The sequence below is a fragment of the Lepus europaeus genome, chromosome 16, assembly GCF_033115175.1.
Source record: "Lepus europaeus isolate LE1 chromosome 16, mLepTim1.pri, whole genome shotgun sequence".
NCBI classification, from domain to species: domain Eukaryota; kingdom Metazoa; phylum Chordata; class Mammalia; order Lagomorpha; family Leporidae; genus Lepus; species Lepus europaeus.
In genome coordinates, this window is record NC_084842.1 from 79,791,119 (window position 1) to 79,807,947 (window position 16,829).

General features: G+C 44.0%; 1 protein-coding gene across 8 annotated transcripts in view; it reads left to right on the forward strand.

The window, feature by feature from the left end:
* LDB2 (LIM domain binding 2) overlaps positions 1-16,829 on the forward strand; it is a 402,293-nt gene that overhangs the window by 139,467 nt on the left and 245,997 nt on the right. For all 8 annotated transcript variants that reach the window (XM_062213476.1, XM_062213479.1, XM_062213477.1 and 5 more), the window contains exon 2: positions 14,680-14,782. In XM_062213476.1, the coding sequence (XP_062069460.1) occupies positions 14,680-14,782 (103 nt within the window). The remainder of the gene's footprint in view (positions 1-14,679; positions 14,783-16,829) is intronic.

A 16,829-nucleotide genomic window follows, 5' to 3' on the forward strand; every position in this document is an offset into this window, starting at 1 on the left:
ACTACCCAAGGTTCATATTAGTTAAAAATATTTAAATATCTCAATTTTAGACAAGGGAGACTTTTCCATAGGTCAGAAGGCCTGGGTGGCTTCAGGATGGAGGTGAGGCTAGGGCGGAGGCCTTGGAGGATAAGCAAGGGACGCTGGGAAGAGGAAGGAGAGTGCAGAGTGACAGGAGGACCAGAGGTGAGAGAGGGAGTTGTGTGGGCTGCCAGGGGGTGCTGGGAAGAGTGGGTGTGAACGCTGGGGGTTGGCCACACTGGGCCCTGGGGCTTCAGACACTGATGTGTAAGAATCCTTGTCTCTTACAACTCCAGCAACATGGGTTTTGTTCAGTATTTCTAACTTTTTTATTCTTACCTGGGTGTGCAGTGACTTAGTTTTAATTTCTCCTTTCTTGATTGCAAGTGAAATACAGCATCTTTTGATAGCTGTAAGCATTTTGATTTATTTGCTGGGAATGGTACTTTCACATCCTTTGCTCTCTTACACTATATTGATTTTTGATTTGTAACAGTTTGTCATCTGTGCTAGGGTTCCTTTTCCCCTCCCAGCTTGTCACACATTCGCTGCAGCCTTGTGTATAATGTCTTTCATCACAGGAATGCTTATATCTTGATGTATTATCAAGTGGGTCGCTTGTTTCTCATTTGCCTTGTACTCTGGGTGAACTTATAAAATCCTGAAGATATAAAAATGAATATCGTCTCTATTTTCTAGTAGTTCAAAAATTTTGGTTTTCTTCATTTATATGTTTAATTCATCTGGAATTTATCTTTGGTTATGTGAGATACAGTCTATTTGTGTTTTCCATTTGAAAAGCTAATGGTCCTAGCACTACTTACCAGAAGACGAATCCTGACCCACCACCTTCCAGAGCCCTCCCTACCCTATGCTTCTCTCCATGTGAGCCTGTCTCTCCTCCATTCTGACCTCTGCTCTCTTGGTTCCTCCTCCTGTCACTATTGTACACTTCAGCATAAGGATGTTTTGTGTTGTTGTGAACCATGAGTTAGCCTTGTTTTTTAAGGCTCCTGGGTTCTTTCTAATGGTCCTATTGCAGTGTAGTGAGTCACTCCTATTAGGGGGCATGCACACTGTTCCTAGTTTATGTGAGTTTTCTTTCCCATATTATGAATACTCCTATGGTGAATAATTTTTCATATAAAGAATTTACATATTTTTGGATTATGTCCTTTGGATGGATTCCCAGAAATAGAATTAGTGAGTCAAAGGGCATGAATATTTTTAATGTTTTTAATTCATGGCATATATTTATTTTAAAAATTAAAGTGGATAAAAATCTGGTAAGTTCCTGGTCCTCTGTTATTCAGTTGGGGTTAGCTGAGCTGTGCCGCATCTGGGTTGGGAATGGCTGCCTTGTGGAATTCAAGAGGGAGATCAATGAAATCTTTTTTCAAAAAAAACATTTATTTCTTCACTTATTGAGAGGCAAAGTGGGCCGGCACCACGGCTCAATAGGCTAATCCTCCGCCTTGTGGCGCTGGCACACCGGGTTCTAGTTCCAGTTGGGGCGCCGGATTCTGTCCCGGTTGCCCCTCTTCCAGTCCAGCTCTCTGCTGTGGCCAGGGAGTGCAGTGGAGGATGGCCCAAGTGCTTGGGCCCTGCACCCCATAGGAGACCAGGATAAGAACCTGGCTCCTGCCATCGGATCAGCGCGGTGCACCAGCCGCGGCGGCCATTGGAGGGTGAACCAACAGCAAAAGGAAGACCTTTCTCTCTGTCTCTCTCTCTCTCACTGTCCACTCTGCCTGTCAAAAAAATTTAAAAAATTAAAAAAAAAAAAAAAAAAAGAAAGAGAGAGGCAAAGTGACAGAATCAAAGAGAGAAAGATCTACCATTTGCTGGTTCGCTCCCCAAATGGCTACAAGAGCCTAGGCTGGGCCAGGCCAAAACCAGGAGCTTCTCTAGGTGCAGGCGAAGAAGCAAGAGTGGATTCCTAATCAGGCGTGGGGGCGTGACACAGGATTTGCTGATGGTTGAAGGTGTGGAGTTAGAGAATGCTGGCTGAGTGACTGAGATACCGGAAATACATTATTGAGAAAGAAAATAGCCAGGAGAATAGGCTTGGGGTAGGATGGAGATGGGGGTGGGTCTTCCTTTTCCATGTTAAGCACGAACCCCTTTTGTTTAAGAGGTGCAGAGATCAGTGAGGCGGGTGGGAGCCCCCAACCTGGAGTTTCAGGGACATGTGAGCTCTGAGATACAGACATGGAATTAGCCTGTTAGATATGGGTTACATCTTCTGCTGAACAGATCTCCGGACAGAGAAGAGAATGCAAACAGTCCACCACCACCAAGATGAATCTACTGTTTTCTTTCTAGGTTTAGAGAATTTTTCTGGGTTTCTTATATTTATCTTTGTGGGAAAAAAATCCCTTTTGCTCTCTCCTATTTCCCAAGTAGGAAGAGGAAAAACTTGAGTTTTCTTTTCTAGTGGCTTCTTAAGGCCTCAGTCCTGGCATAATCCTCCAGTTTTTAGTGGTGAGTTGAAGAATTATTTCTGTCATCTGATCAAGTATTCAGATGCAATTGGGCGGGCCACAAAAACAAGCTTTTGCATCTTGCAAGCTTTTCCAGCAATGTTCTCTTGTCTGCTGTGTTTATGTTGGAACCAAAACTATGTGTCTGGTTTTATGGTGAGCTTTACTCAAGATGTATGAGTCGCTGGCTCATCATTCTCTGGCATCTCTGGACCTCTCACACCTAGATGGTGTGATGTCATATGAGGTACAGTGCTCATTGCCACAGAACTGTCACCAAGAAGACCTGTGTTTTGAGAGCAGTGCCTTGCTAGGTCATTTTCATCATGGCTCTGCAGAGAGTCCTAGCATATTGTTTTTAATATGCTAAAGTGATAGTCTCTATGTTTGAGTATAAAATAGGACACTTTATTATAAAGAAAACACCATTCCTCCATCATGCCAGAATTCTATAGATTACAACAGGCAGTGAGTGAAGCTTTGAAGAAGGGAAAAAAATTTAGGAATCGGAGTGGGGGTGAACACAGTGCTGCCAGTTACTTGACTTAGGAACTTGGGTCCGTTTTTTCAACCTCCACAGGGGCCTCAGTATCACCATTTACACTGGGACAATAGAAGTACTGACCTGATAGAGATACTATGAGGATTAGACTATAGTACATTGCAAAACTGCCAGCATCTTCGTGGCTTCACTCATTAAATAATCCAAACCCTGGTTCACAGACACATAAACAGAGAAGAAGGCAGAAGTGCTCAGCCATTATGAAAATGCAACTACTGGTTTCTTCTGAATTTTGAGAGTATGCTATGTTTTAATTAAACGAATATGTGTCAAATTAAACAATTTAAATGATTGAGTAATTATTTTGTGCATGCCTACCATGTGTCAGGTGCTGTGTATACAAAATGTACAAGATGCAGATACAGGTCTTGTCCTCCTAAAGCTGACAGGAATTCAAACGTCAAAAATCAAATGTTATTTCATTGAAGTTGTGCTAAGTTAGTGACAAAAAGCTCCATGTTTTGTAGATACACATGTATGCATATAATGCTTATTTTTATATTGTCCAAAATAACCATTCTGTTTGGAATCATCACAATGGAGGGCTTAGAGCAATTGAAGATGGAGATGGAATTGCATCTCCTAAGTTTTTTGGGTGAAGACACTGAGGTATCTTTTTTTAAAGATTGATTTATTTATTTGAAAGGCAGAGTTACAGAGAGGCAGAGGCACAGGCAATGAGAGTGAGAGAGAGAGAAAGAGATCTTCCATTTGATGGAACACTCCCCAAATGGCTGCAATGGCCAGGGCTGGGCCAGGCTGAAGCCAGGATCCAGGAGCTTCTTCCCGGTCTCCTACATGAGTGCAGGGGCCCAAGGACGTGGAGCCAGCCTCTGCTGCTTTCCCAGGTGTATTAGCTTGGAGCTGAATTGGAAGTACAGCACCTGGGACTTGAACTGGTGCTCATATGGGATGCCGGCACTGTAGGCTTCGGCTTTACCTGCTACACCACAGCACCACCCCACTGAGGTATCTATGCTGAAGAAATCTCCCCACCCAGTGCCAGCCTAGCCTTTCTGCCACCTGTGCTATGTGCTTCCTAAGGCAGCATCCTTTTGCACTAGAGAGGCAAATATTGTGAACACTTTCTGAATGGGAAGGCTTGAACTGTAAAACCATGCAACTGTCCGTCAGGACTTACTGTGTTTGTAATACACCACGTTAGCATTTCTCTACAATGAAAACGTATGTTTACTGTGAAATGCAATGCAATTTACTTGAGAATAAACAAAATCAAAGTTGAGAGAGAAGAAAAATTCAGTCCCTGAGACATGAATTTTTTTTTTTAATCTCATAAAGATAAACCAAAAGAGGGCTTTAAAATTCTCTCCCTGTGTCTGATCCATGTCTTTGTAGTTATTGCTGGTAAGGCCAAGTGGTCCTGTTCTACAACTTCAACTTCTGTGTCTCCATGTAGAATCCCATAGTTGTGGATTCCCACAGCTGTGCTTTGGGCCATCTGTTCAGGAGGGAGCCCCACGCATTCAGCAAATTTAACGTTGATTGGATGTGGAAACAACTAACATGACAGGTATTTCGAAGAGTCTTGTTCTGGACACTGGAACATCATAGTGGAATTGTTGTAGGAGTACAGACTCTAGAAGAAGTGTCCCTGTATTTGGACTCTTTCTCTGGGATTTGGTAGCTCGGTAATCTGCAAACACTTATCTTTGCAACCCTTAGTTTTCTCATCTATAAAATAAGGTCGGGGCAGGTGTTTCGGTTCTGTGTGTTATGCTGCCACTTGGGACTAGTACAACCCATATCAGAATGTGAATTTGAGTTCTGGATACTCTGTTTCCAATCCAACTCCCAGCTAATGCATTGGAAAGCATTGGATGATATCATAAGTGCCTGGGTCCCTGCCACCCACATGTGAGAATCGAATGGCGTTCCTGACTCCCGGCTTTGGCCTGGCAACCCCAGCTGGCCATTTGGGAAGTGAATGAGTAGATGGAAGATCTTTCTTCCCCTCTCTTTGTGTCACTCTGCCTTTCAAATAAGTAAATAAACCCTCCAAAAATGCAGTTAATAATAGAACTTACCTCCTGGGTTGTGAATGGTGTGTAGCCCTTGGGAGGTAGAGTGTAGCTACTGACTGTCAGTATGAAAGGTAGCAGATTCACAATCAACATGGTTCGATCTAGGAGCCCCGGGTTGGAAAAAAGTGTGGCTAACAACTAAAGAAACACAGAAGACTTCAGGGTTCCAGGAAGATAAATGACCTGCACTTCGTCAGTGTGAGAAGGGCTCTCCAGAAAGGACAAAAGACAAGAGAGCTGAGATCTGTTCTGTCTCCTGTCTCAATATACAGATGTGGCAGCAAAGATAGGAGAGTCAGCACGTGTGGCCAGGTGTGCCATCGTTTGAGGCAAATCATCTTTTCGTCATTATCTTCTGGAAACCTAGCTGATGTGTCTAAGTGGGAGTGACCAAGATGGAACAGTGCCACCCCATGAGTGTTACCTGGGTTTGCAGGTGCCAGGGGGCCACAGGATGAGACAAGATGATCTTCTATAACCACAAGATACCTAGGCAAGGCAATTCCCTGCCTGCATCCCAGCTCTTTTCTTGGACTTGTTTTAGTTTAGTTTAATAAAAAAAGAAAAACCCACATTTTCAAGGAATAGGTGCTTTAAGTATGGTTCACTCTTTGGAGGGGGTATATGGATCCACGTGACTAGTGGTTGCCATGGTAATTTCTCATTATTGTTGAATTGAAAAATAATTACTCTGGCAAAAATCCCACGTAACCTGTCAGTGCTCAAGTTAAAGATGCCGGGGGGCAGCCCTGGCACTGGGATACTGTTTTTTGGTATAGAGGGACAGGGAAGGGAACAGGAGAGAATCTAGGACGGAAGCAAAATGCTTGTGTGGATTTTAAAATATAATTAAGACTCTCTTCTGCTGTTTGACATGAGGGTGTCCCTCATCCTGATGTGCGATGCTGCTTCTGGTGGATGTTGGGCTCACCTGTAAGAGACAAAGGGATTTTAATCACAGAAATGCATAAGGAGGTTATTTAGAATGGAGAAGATGCAATGGTATTCTTGCCTAATTAAAGTACAGTAGAACTGTCGGCAATGCTTCCCCTGCCTGTGTTCAGGCTGAGTTAATTCCATCTTTATGTGCCTGGAGGTTGCTCTATGCTATTGTTGCTTTCCAGCTTTGGGAGAAAGAATCTCCTTTTTCCTTATTACCATTCAGTAAATACTAACCATGTGCTGTTCAGAGACTAAACAATAGTGAGGATCGCAAGGCCCTGTGAGTTGGGCAAAGGTGTGCGTGGGGTCAGAAGCTGTGTGCAGGCTAATAGGGCAGGCTCTACACAGGAGTTGGGGTATTTGGTACTCAGCCACCCTGTTCAGGGAGTCACCGTGAGGGGCCGAGGAGATCCCCTGCTACCCTCCTTGATTCAGTGTCAAGAAATAAACGTCCTTTTTCTTCATGAAGCTCCTGACAGACTCTGTTCCCTTAAGAGAATGATAGGTAAAGATGCATGGAGAATTATGCCATGATTGCACCTTCTTTGGCCTTATAGATGCTCTTCCTTCTCGGGGCCAGGATGGACTGTTTGGAATGATGTCACTCCTAGTTCCATTTAGAAATGTACAGCTTAGGAGTGTTCTTTGTTTCAAGTGCATCAATCGGACCAGGATTCCTTGATATGGAAGTACAGGGTCCTCCTAGTGAAAGAGCTAAAGTAAAGACAGATCTGCGCACTGTGCTTTTGTAGCCCCTTTAGACAGATGCCACAGAGAAATAACCTACACAGATATGAAGGGCTTCGAAGAGTTCATGGAACATGTGTGTTAGAAAAAAGCTACACATGGATTTAAAAAATTTTTGCACCAAAACAAGCATTTTAATTCTGTTTTTTTTTCCAAATTCTTGGAGTGTATGTATATACAAGGGGACATTGCAAGGGTTCTTATTGCAATATCATAATAGAAAACATGAGAAACTATCCAGAGATCAGTGGTCGTACAATGTTTCAAGGCATCATGTCCATTCAGTGCATTACTGTGCAGCTTCTGTAATGAAAGAAGAGGCGTCTAAATATAAAGGAGGCAGGTCTTCACATAGCCCTAAATGAAAAATTCACCTCTGGAGAAAGTAACGGGGCAGGTGTTTGCAGTAGTTGAGTTGCCATTTGGGATGCCAGCATCCCATATCTGAGTGTCTAGTTCAAGCCCTGGCAACTCCACTTCCAACCCAGCTTGTTGCTAATGCACACCTTGGGAGGAATCAGGTGATGGTTCGAGTACCTGGGTCCGTTCTGCCCACATGAGAGACTTGGATGGAGTTCTGGGCTCCGTACTTCAGCCTGGCCCAGCTCTGGCTGCTGAGGGCATTTGGGGAATGAACCAGTAAAGGGAAGAGTTCTCTTTCTGCCTGTTTCTCTACCTTTCAAGATAATGGAAATAATTTTCAATGAAAATACACACTTATTTTTAAAAAGAATGCAATGTATGTCATTGAAACAAAATATTAAAATGAGATTAGATATGAATGGAACCACATATGCTTATAAATAGAACAGATTGGCAAGGGTGGGCATTTGATGCTGTGGTTAGCACATCACTTGAGACACCTGCATCTCCGAGTGCCTGGTTCATGCCCTGCCTCCATTCCTGATTCCAGCTTCCCACTAATGCTTCCCATGGAAGACAGCAGGATGACGGCTACCCCCCCCCCAACTGTAGAACACCCATATTGAGTTCCTGTCTCCTGGCGTCAGCCTGACTCGGTCCCAACCACTGTGGGCATTTTGGGGGGAGTGATCCAGCAGATGGAGGATCTCTGTCTCTCTCTGGTACAATTTTTTAAATCTTAAAAAAAAGGATAGGTTAGAAAGACTCATATGATTTTCATGAGACCTTTGCTTTAAAGGGACCATGAGAAGCAGTGAGAAGAGCGGCACAGTATATGAGGGCCCTGGACATTAGTTCTTGTTTATAAGTTGCAATTCCCTTTTTAAAAAGACAATAAAATATCACTTAATTATTAGTTCTGAGTAACAGGCTCTTGAGTCTTCATCATATTATCCTCGGTTCTATATTTTTAAGAACAAATAAAAATAAAACTCACTTAACTGACAGCCAGCAGAGTGTATTCCTGTGGGGCCAGTGCTGGGGTGCAGTGGGTTAAAGCCCAGGCCCACGGCGCTGGCATCCCATATGGGTGCCAGTTTGAGTCCTGGCTGCTCCACTTCCAATCCAGCTCCCTGCTAATGCACCTGGGAAAGCAGCAGAGGATAGCCCAAGTGCTTGGGGCCCTGTACCCACATGGGAGACCTGAAAGAAGCTCCTGGATCCTGGCTTTAGATCAGCTCAGCTCTGGCAGTTACAGCCATTTGGGGGGTAAACCAGCGGATGGAAGACCCCTCTCTCTGTCTCTACCTCTGTAATTCTGTCTTTCAAATAAATAAATAACTCAAAATTTTAAAAAGTGTATTTATGTGCTTGCAGGATTTTAAAAAATATTTGTTATTTTTTTTATTTATGAAGCAGAATCCAAACAAAGTTACACTTTGTACTTCATCATTGTATTTCTTTTAATGCTTTTTGTTTAAAGTTTTATTTATTCATTTGAAAGGCAGAGTTAGAGGGAAGGGGATAGTCAGAGAGAGGTTTTGCCATCCAATGGCCCTGTTCCCGAAGTAGCCTCAATGGCCAGAGCTGAGCTGAACCCAAACCAGGAGCCTGGTGCTTCTTCTGGGTCTCTGATGTGGGTGCAGGGACCCAAGAACTTGGGCCATCTTCTGCTACTTTCCCAGGCACATTATCAAGAAGCTGGATTGGAAGTGGAGCAGCCAGTACTTGAACTGGCACACACATGGGATGCCGGCACTACAGAAAGCAGCTTAACATCTGTGATGTGGCAGAGAGAAAGCTTCACTTGGATACAGTCCTGGTACCCTAACCATTGAGCTCAGTCTTTTATGATACCTACAGTGTTAGAGCTACTTACTCCTGTGTGGGTGTGGTCTCTCTGTCCATTCCCTTTCTTCAGTGATGTTTCATGTGGATAATTTTGCAACAGCCAGACTTTGTATAAATTATGTAGTCTAACATGCAGATTCCATTACAGTTTCATGCACACTCTGCAGGGGTACCATTATGAAACTTTCCTAGCACAGGTGACAGTGAGAGAGGGCTCTACTAACTAGAGCTTGGCATTTGCTGAATATTCCATATAAAAAGACAAGGAGGCAGCAAACAGGGAGCTCTTGGCCTGAGTTGAGACGGTCCCTTAGCTATAATCATGCAGAGATGGAAAGCAAACTCTAAATCCTGACTGTTCTGACTCCTTTCTGGCATGGAAAAAAGCTTGTTTTCCCTGCATGGAATCTCCTTTAGGGTGTGTACCAAAAGTGTTGTATTCATTGTAACTGCCAGTAACAGATGTCCTTGTCCACTCCATATAGCTGGAAACAAGACCGCAGGCTTTTGGTTAGATTTTAGTTAATGTATCATACTTGGGATTCTCAAAAGGTTAATCTTGGTCAGCTGATTGATCTCAATGCACTGCCTAGGTAATCTCCAAATTAGCTTGGCTTGAGATTGTCAAGTATGTAGAGTGAAAGTGGTCAGCTGCACTACTACCCCTTCCAATCTTTACGTTTGGTGACCTTCTGTTTGGAGTCCTTTTTTCAAAATAGCCTTGATAACTTGGCTCATGCAGCCTCTTTCTCATCATCTTGTTGAACTTGGCCATATCACCTGAGCCAAAGGTGGACCTAGGAGTTTCCTGGTTCTTCTATTTCTGCAGAAACTTCTTGTTTTGTTCAGCAGAGGTTTCTATAGCCATATTTCAGTCACATCCTGAACTCCTAGCCTTGTTAATATGCAAATTTTGTCTACAAAATTGCTTCATTGATCCAAAGAACGGTACCAGACAGAAAAATGGCAGCAAGAGGTGTTCGGAGATGTTTATTATCAGAAAATCCACATGAAGGTGTGGAAAAGCATGCAAACCCTCAAAGATGTTGGAGGAGGAAATTTCTTCAAAGCAACACCAACTGAGCTCTTGCTTTAGCTCTTGCATGCCATTTCATCCTCAAGCTGAGAATTATTTGGGGGGAGAAAAACCAAACTATGAATTGGAGTTAGATTTTATATTAACTTCAGTGTCACCACTATCTTGCTATTTGATATTTAGTGAGTAGCTTAACATTTGTGGGATTCAGATTCTCTACTTATTACTGTTTTTAATGTCAAAGGCAATAATAATTAATAATAGCCAACATTTATTGAACAACTAGTATGCACCGGTACACTTCATCTTGGTCCCCACAGTTCACTGAAATTGTCATTCCCACTCACCAAGTGAACACACAGATGCAGGAACTTTAGGTAAGTTGACTAAGGTCATTCAGTTACTCAGGGGCAGAAGTAATTGTTCAAGGGTAACATAGAAGTTAGGGACATAAATTCTCTCTAATGCTTCTTATTCTGCCCACTGGGAGCAAATGGGGCAGTTGGGACTATAAGAAACGAAATTCATCATTATAGAAGCACTTAGCAAGTACTTGACTTATGGGTATTATCTTCTTTCCATACACAGCTGCCTTCATATATGGCCGGTACAAAACTGGCCCATGATCAACACTTAATGGTTTTTCCTTACACCTCTATGTCTTTTATTTAATGACAATTTTTTACTTGTTGTTAAACTTGTTTCCTAACTAAGGCTCAGAAACTTTACAAGTATGCAGGTATTCAGGGTGGGGTGGAGGTTGTTGACAACTACAGTATAACACTGTAGCAGGGGCAGGTGTTTAGCATATGATACCCACATCCATGGTGGACTACCTAAGCTCAAGTTCTGGCTCCACTTCCTGACTCTAGCATCTCACTACTACAGATCTATCAAAGAAGCAGTATTGGCTCAAGCAATTAGATTCCTGCCTTCCACATAGAAGGGCTGGATTGATACCCCTCCTGGCTTCACTCTGATCCAACTCTGGGTTAGTGAGGGTAATGGGGGAATAAGCCAGCAATTAGGACCTCACATTCTCTCGGTCTCTGTCTCAAATAAATTAAAGAAAAAATATTGATGTCAGTTTAAAAATAGAGGCCACAAGACAAAGTAGAGGCAGTGATCAAGATCTCTGGATACTGTTTTCTGGAGTGCTTTTCTTGAGTTGACTTTGTGATGGCCTGATAAGGAATTTCATTCAATCAACCAAAACATGTCATTTTATTTGCCTATTATATGCCTGGCACTATGAACTTGAATATTGCATTTTCATTTAGGGGTGCTCTTCTAAGATTTGTGATCAAAGTCCATTCCTGAGGGTCTGTGTGTGTGGCTAGCCGAGGTGCCCTTCTCCTAGCAAAGCTGTTCTGAAATTTCCCGAGTTGTTAACTCTTACCAGGCTACTGCAGCTCATGTGACTCAGATGCCATCTCCCTTTCAGGGCTCATTGCACTGCTCTCGGCTGCTGCTGGAGCCTACTTAGCTGGGACCTGGGGTACCTCCCTGTAGCCTGGGACCTCACTGTACCCTTGCACCTCCCTGTAGTCTGGGACCGTTCTCTTCTTCCCACCACCTCAGGTCATCCTGGGTGCCTCTTGGTTTTTGCCTTCACTGGTCCATTTCTAACAGAGGTGGAAGATGGAGATGGTGCATCTGATCCAGCTGTCGGGCCTGTGCATACCGAGCCAGACGGAAGAGAGTTTACCAATTTCCATTCAGGTTTTTAACTGTGTTGTAGACAGATGCTGTTGCCAGGTAAATGAGATGTAAATTGTGGCAGTGACAGAGAAAAGCACTTGATTTATAAACAGACTGTTTGACAAAGTTCATTGTTGTTGCAATTCTTTGCAACATAGACTGTCTCCAGCGCTATAAATGATATTGAAGATGGTGGATGGAGGCAGGAAAAGGCATTCTGTTGATCTTCACTGTGTTCTGGGAGGCTAGCTAAGCAGCTTACATCCACGAACATGTTTAACGTTCACATCTCCACTGCTGAATAGTTAGATTGCTGCTGTCACCTTCAATGTCTGAGTCAGGACACAGGCCCAGGAAGATAAAAAATAAGTTGCCTGAGTGCCCATAGCCAGGAAGTGGCACTGTGACCTACAGGAAGAGACTCCCTTAGTGATGTGGTGTCAGGAGTTCTAGTGATGAACATATCCAACAAAGCAAGGATCTCCAGGAAGAGACCAAGTGGGAACAAGCACTGCATCTTGGCTCTCCCCCCCTTCTTGTGAATCCTAGCCGCCCCCCCCCCCAAGACTTCCAGAGAAAGGTAGCAGGTGATTGTACAGAGCAGAGAGTGGGGCAGGGCTGGGATGAATCTGAATCCCATCTCCACCTTTTATTGTCTGAGTGCAGTTGGGTAAGAGACATTGACCACCTAAGGTTGGGCTTCTGCAGCTGCATAGTAGGAATTATAATATGAACAGCTTCACTCATTGATCAACTTTTATTTGGTAGTACTTTGTGTTAGACACCAGTCCAGGGTGTGGAAGATAGGGCAATGAACAAAGGCCCCTGTTTGCAAGAATCCTATATTTGTACTGGAGAGAAAAAAGAAAGAAAAAAAATTAGAAACAGGTTAGTAATGTGAATTAAATGGGAAAACACACACAGTTAGAATAATGCTTGGCACATGGTAGAAACTCAATAATGTTAACTATGACACTTTTTCCATCTGGGTAGCAATTTGAAGTCAAATAAACCAACGAATGCAATCTCCCAAACAGAGCTGCTCTTCCCAACTGGACTCTTCCACTTTTGAGCCCACTGGTTTTTCTACAATCCCAGACAGTGCCCATAGCATTGAGACATGTGCTGTGCTCTCAGGTGTGGAGTGAGGCTGCCTGATGGTTGCTCATGTTGTTTGTTTTCTGCCAGTGGGTTTTGAGCTCTTTGAAGGGAGGGACCAAACTCTGATCCAGTTGCATCCTCTGAGAGCCTGCATGTAGTAAGTGCTCAATAAATATTTGGTCATGAGAGAGGAAAAATGGAGGTAGTTCATATCTCAAGCCATGCATTACTCCTGGGTGGTTTTATATTTAACCATGTTATACTAAAAGTATTGGATTTTGCTGTGGCAATTGGGAGAAGCCAGAGAAAGAGACAAAAATACACACAAATTAATATAATTTCTTGATTTTTAAAGTTCAATTTATTTATTTACTTGAAAGATAGTGAAGGAGAAAGACCTCATTGTTAGTTCACGCCCCAGATGCCTGCAACAGTTGAGACTGGGGCTGGGCCTGGCAGAAGCTGAGAGCAGGAACTCAAGCCAGGTCTCCCATGTGGGTGGCAGGGATCCAACCACGTGAGCCATCACCTGCTGCCCTCAGATACACATTAGCAGAAAGCCTGAATGCAGAGCAGAGCCAGCACTTGAACCCAGACCCTGATATGAGATGTCGGAGACCCAGGCAGCAGGTTAAATGCTGTGCCGAATGCCGGCCCCTTGAGGACAGGACCAACAGCGTGAGTCTTTTGTGATCCCCGAGTTATTCTTGCCCGGACTGGAGGCTCACTCTAGAGAGCTGCCAGGGACGACATCTTAGTATCGTCCCGAGTAGAGCAGCTTACTGGGAAGAAGAGAGGCTTGCCACATCTCCCCGACAGCCCCAGTGGTGGGCACCAGGAGTAGGGAGCTGCCATTCCCTTCTGTCCCCTCCTCCCAGCCGACAGGCAGCTGGGAAGCATCTGGTCCTAAAATCTGGCACTAACCAGCAATTCTCTGGAAAAAGATCGTGCTGGAGAACTGGAGGGTAAATCGGGCCATATACAGAGTGAGGCCAGGGTATGATTTGTCCTTTAACTATGACACTCTGTATAACTTTGCTAATTCACTGTTTTAGGAGGCGGCCTTCTCCCCTTGGAGATTAGCAGTGATTCTAGCTGCCTTAAACTGGGCCACTTCCAAAGTGTTTTCTGGATGAGCAAGAGCAAAATTCAGCCCAAGACAAACAGAGTTCTTGCGGGTGGCCTGCATTCTGTTGAACTGCTCTATTTTTAATAATCATTTGAATAACAAGATCATGGTTGCTTATTGTCTTAAAAAAACCCTAAAGAACAATTTGCATGCGTATGATGGTTGCTGGGTCATCAACTCACCCACCTTTCTCTCTCCGTGGAGCCATATCTCTATTGCATGTGGCATCTCATAGTGGGGCAGTTGCTCAGAGCAGAGCTAGGGACATCCCTTCTTGATTGAAACAATTGCAGGCAAATGACCCTGTTAACCTGGCTATAATACTGTGGTCTCTGTTTGTAAAAATGAACTCTTTAAAAAAGGAGAGAGAGAAAAAGTGTGGGGGGTGTTGAATATATTTTATGTACAATGTAAATGCTTTGGTTAAAAAATTATCACAGTGTTCCATAGTCCATTTATTGAATCTCTCCAAGTGTGTCCTGGAAAAGTGAGTTCTCATTTAGTTTGTGTTAGGTCGCTGGTGGAACTGGAATTCAGACCCACTTTGAGACAATTAATTCCAAGAGTGACCACAGGCCTGCCCAGCCTTCTGAACACTCAAGCAGCAGCCACTGGGTTTTTCTTTCTCTTCCCTTCTCCTTTCCTCTGTGAGACACTTGCTCCACTCTCGCCTGTTAAATAAATGATCTGTCTCTTTGCAGGACAGTGACAACCTCTGGTGGGATGCGTTTGCCACGGAATTTTTTGAAGATGACGCCACATTAACCCTTTCATTTTGTTTGGAAGATGGACCAAAGCGATACAGTAAGAACGAAGTTTCTTTTTCCTAATACTCCCTCTTTCCGCGCCTGTTATAAAACCGCAGGGGTCTTGGGTGCTGGCAGCCTGACAATATTCCTCCACTCCTGACAATGCTCTTACCTCCCGTCAAGGCCTGCTCATCAGTGGTTCCCTGCGTCGTGCTCAGCGATTTCATCCGAGGCTTAGGGTGTTTGGGCACCTGCCTGTTTAGAGTGAAGCAAACACACCCAGTCTGAAGTGGAGCCCAGTGATGGGACGTCTCCAAGTGTCTCTTCTCGGCCACCCTCTTTTATTCTTGCTGGCTCTCACCAGCACCCAGTGTTCTGCTTCTGAGGTTTTCTTTAAACAAACAAACAAAATCCCTCCCCTTCACTGTATCAGCCACATCCTTTTAGTTCCCTCTTATCAATTATCTCAGGTATTTATTTGACAAGTGCTATCTTTTCTTGGCGAAGGAGGAAGCCACAGCTGCTTTGAACATACAGTTTGGGATTAGTGTTGACAGAATTATAGTTCCCTGTCTTTGCAGCCAGTGATAACTCTGTAAAGATCCTCAAATTACAGCCTGTGGCACCTTGGGCAACAGCTGATCTGTCCTGATTAGGTTCAGCCAACTTGTCAGAAATCAGATTTGCTAGTCGGTGCTAGCATACATACATCAGCACAAAAGCAATTAATGTCCGGTTAGATCAGAGAGAGATGCGTTTTCAGAAATCAGCGTTGCACATATGAAAGGATCCGTCCGAGGAGAAAACCTCTCCGCTGTCACAGACGAGAAGTTGATGACGGAATCAGCCACAGCATGAGCGAGTCACTCCAAGCCTTTGCAATGGATAGGTAATTGGCTCTCGAGAAGCGCAATTAAAAGCTCTGATTGTTGCTGATCCTATTTCAAAGCCACTGGGGACTGGCAGGATTTTTTTTTCTTTGAATTGGGGGTACTTTCCACTGAGTTAGTACTATTTGGATATTTTGCGAGATTTGTTAACTGGCTACACTGAGACTTATTTCTGCTTATCGTCATTTTGCAGAAATGGCAATGGCAAGGTGGGGGGTCGGATAGGGTAGGCCAAGGTGGACTTGCTGCCTAACTGAAGCGCATTGCCAGATGCATCTCATTAGATTTGTGGATTGTGGGCTTTTAGGGTATGGAGCATCTCTGATGAAGATTGTAGGCGAGAGAGGAGGGTAATATGAGGATGATTCAAAAAGTTTGTGGAGAATAGAATTAAAAAAAAAGTTCGTGTTTGTTGCCAAAAATAAACAATGAAATCGAGGGTCAGGCCTCTGGTGCATGGGGTGGTCTCGGCTAGGGTTGCCGGCATTGCCCTGTTAGAGAGCCTGGTTCCAATCTCGGCGCCCCCGTGCTTCTTCTGATCCAGCTTCTGCTGATGCACCTAGGAAGGCAGCAGATGATGGCTCAAGTACTTGGGCCCCTGCCGTCCACATGGAAGACCAGGATGGATTTCCTGGCTCCTCGTTTCAACCTGGCCCAGCCCCAGCTGTGGTAGGCAGGTGAGGAGTGAGCCAGCAGGTGATGGCTCTGTCTGTCTCTGTCCCTCAGCCTTCCAAATGAATGTAAACAAAGAAATGCATGCATGGTTTTTTCACAATGTACATTTTCCTTGAACTTTTTGAAGTGCCTATATATGTGTGTGTGTATATATATATATATATATATGACAGCAGTCTGTTTAGTGTCAACAAAAATGACTCCTGTCACAAGCCGTGAAAAGCCCCCTTCTGGGGGTCCTGCTGGGACCCAGGTATGGGTGCTCTCAAGCAGCCTCAAGCCCTGTGTTTTCGCAGTCCCTGGCAGATAAGTGAAATCAGCAGTCCAACAATTACTCTCGCCCAGAGGCTGTCTGATCAGTGGAGAATGCTGAATGACTTTTAACGAAGCAGTCATCCCTCTCTCAGCTTCTCTGTGTTTTTCTGAGGCAGAAGCTCAGATAACTTCAAGTTATCATTGTTTTATGTTCCCATGCTTTGTGGGTTTGGGAATCCATCAGTGTCTGCTCAGGGAAATAGAATCACAGTTTTAAAACCT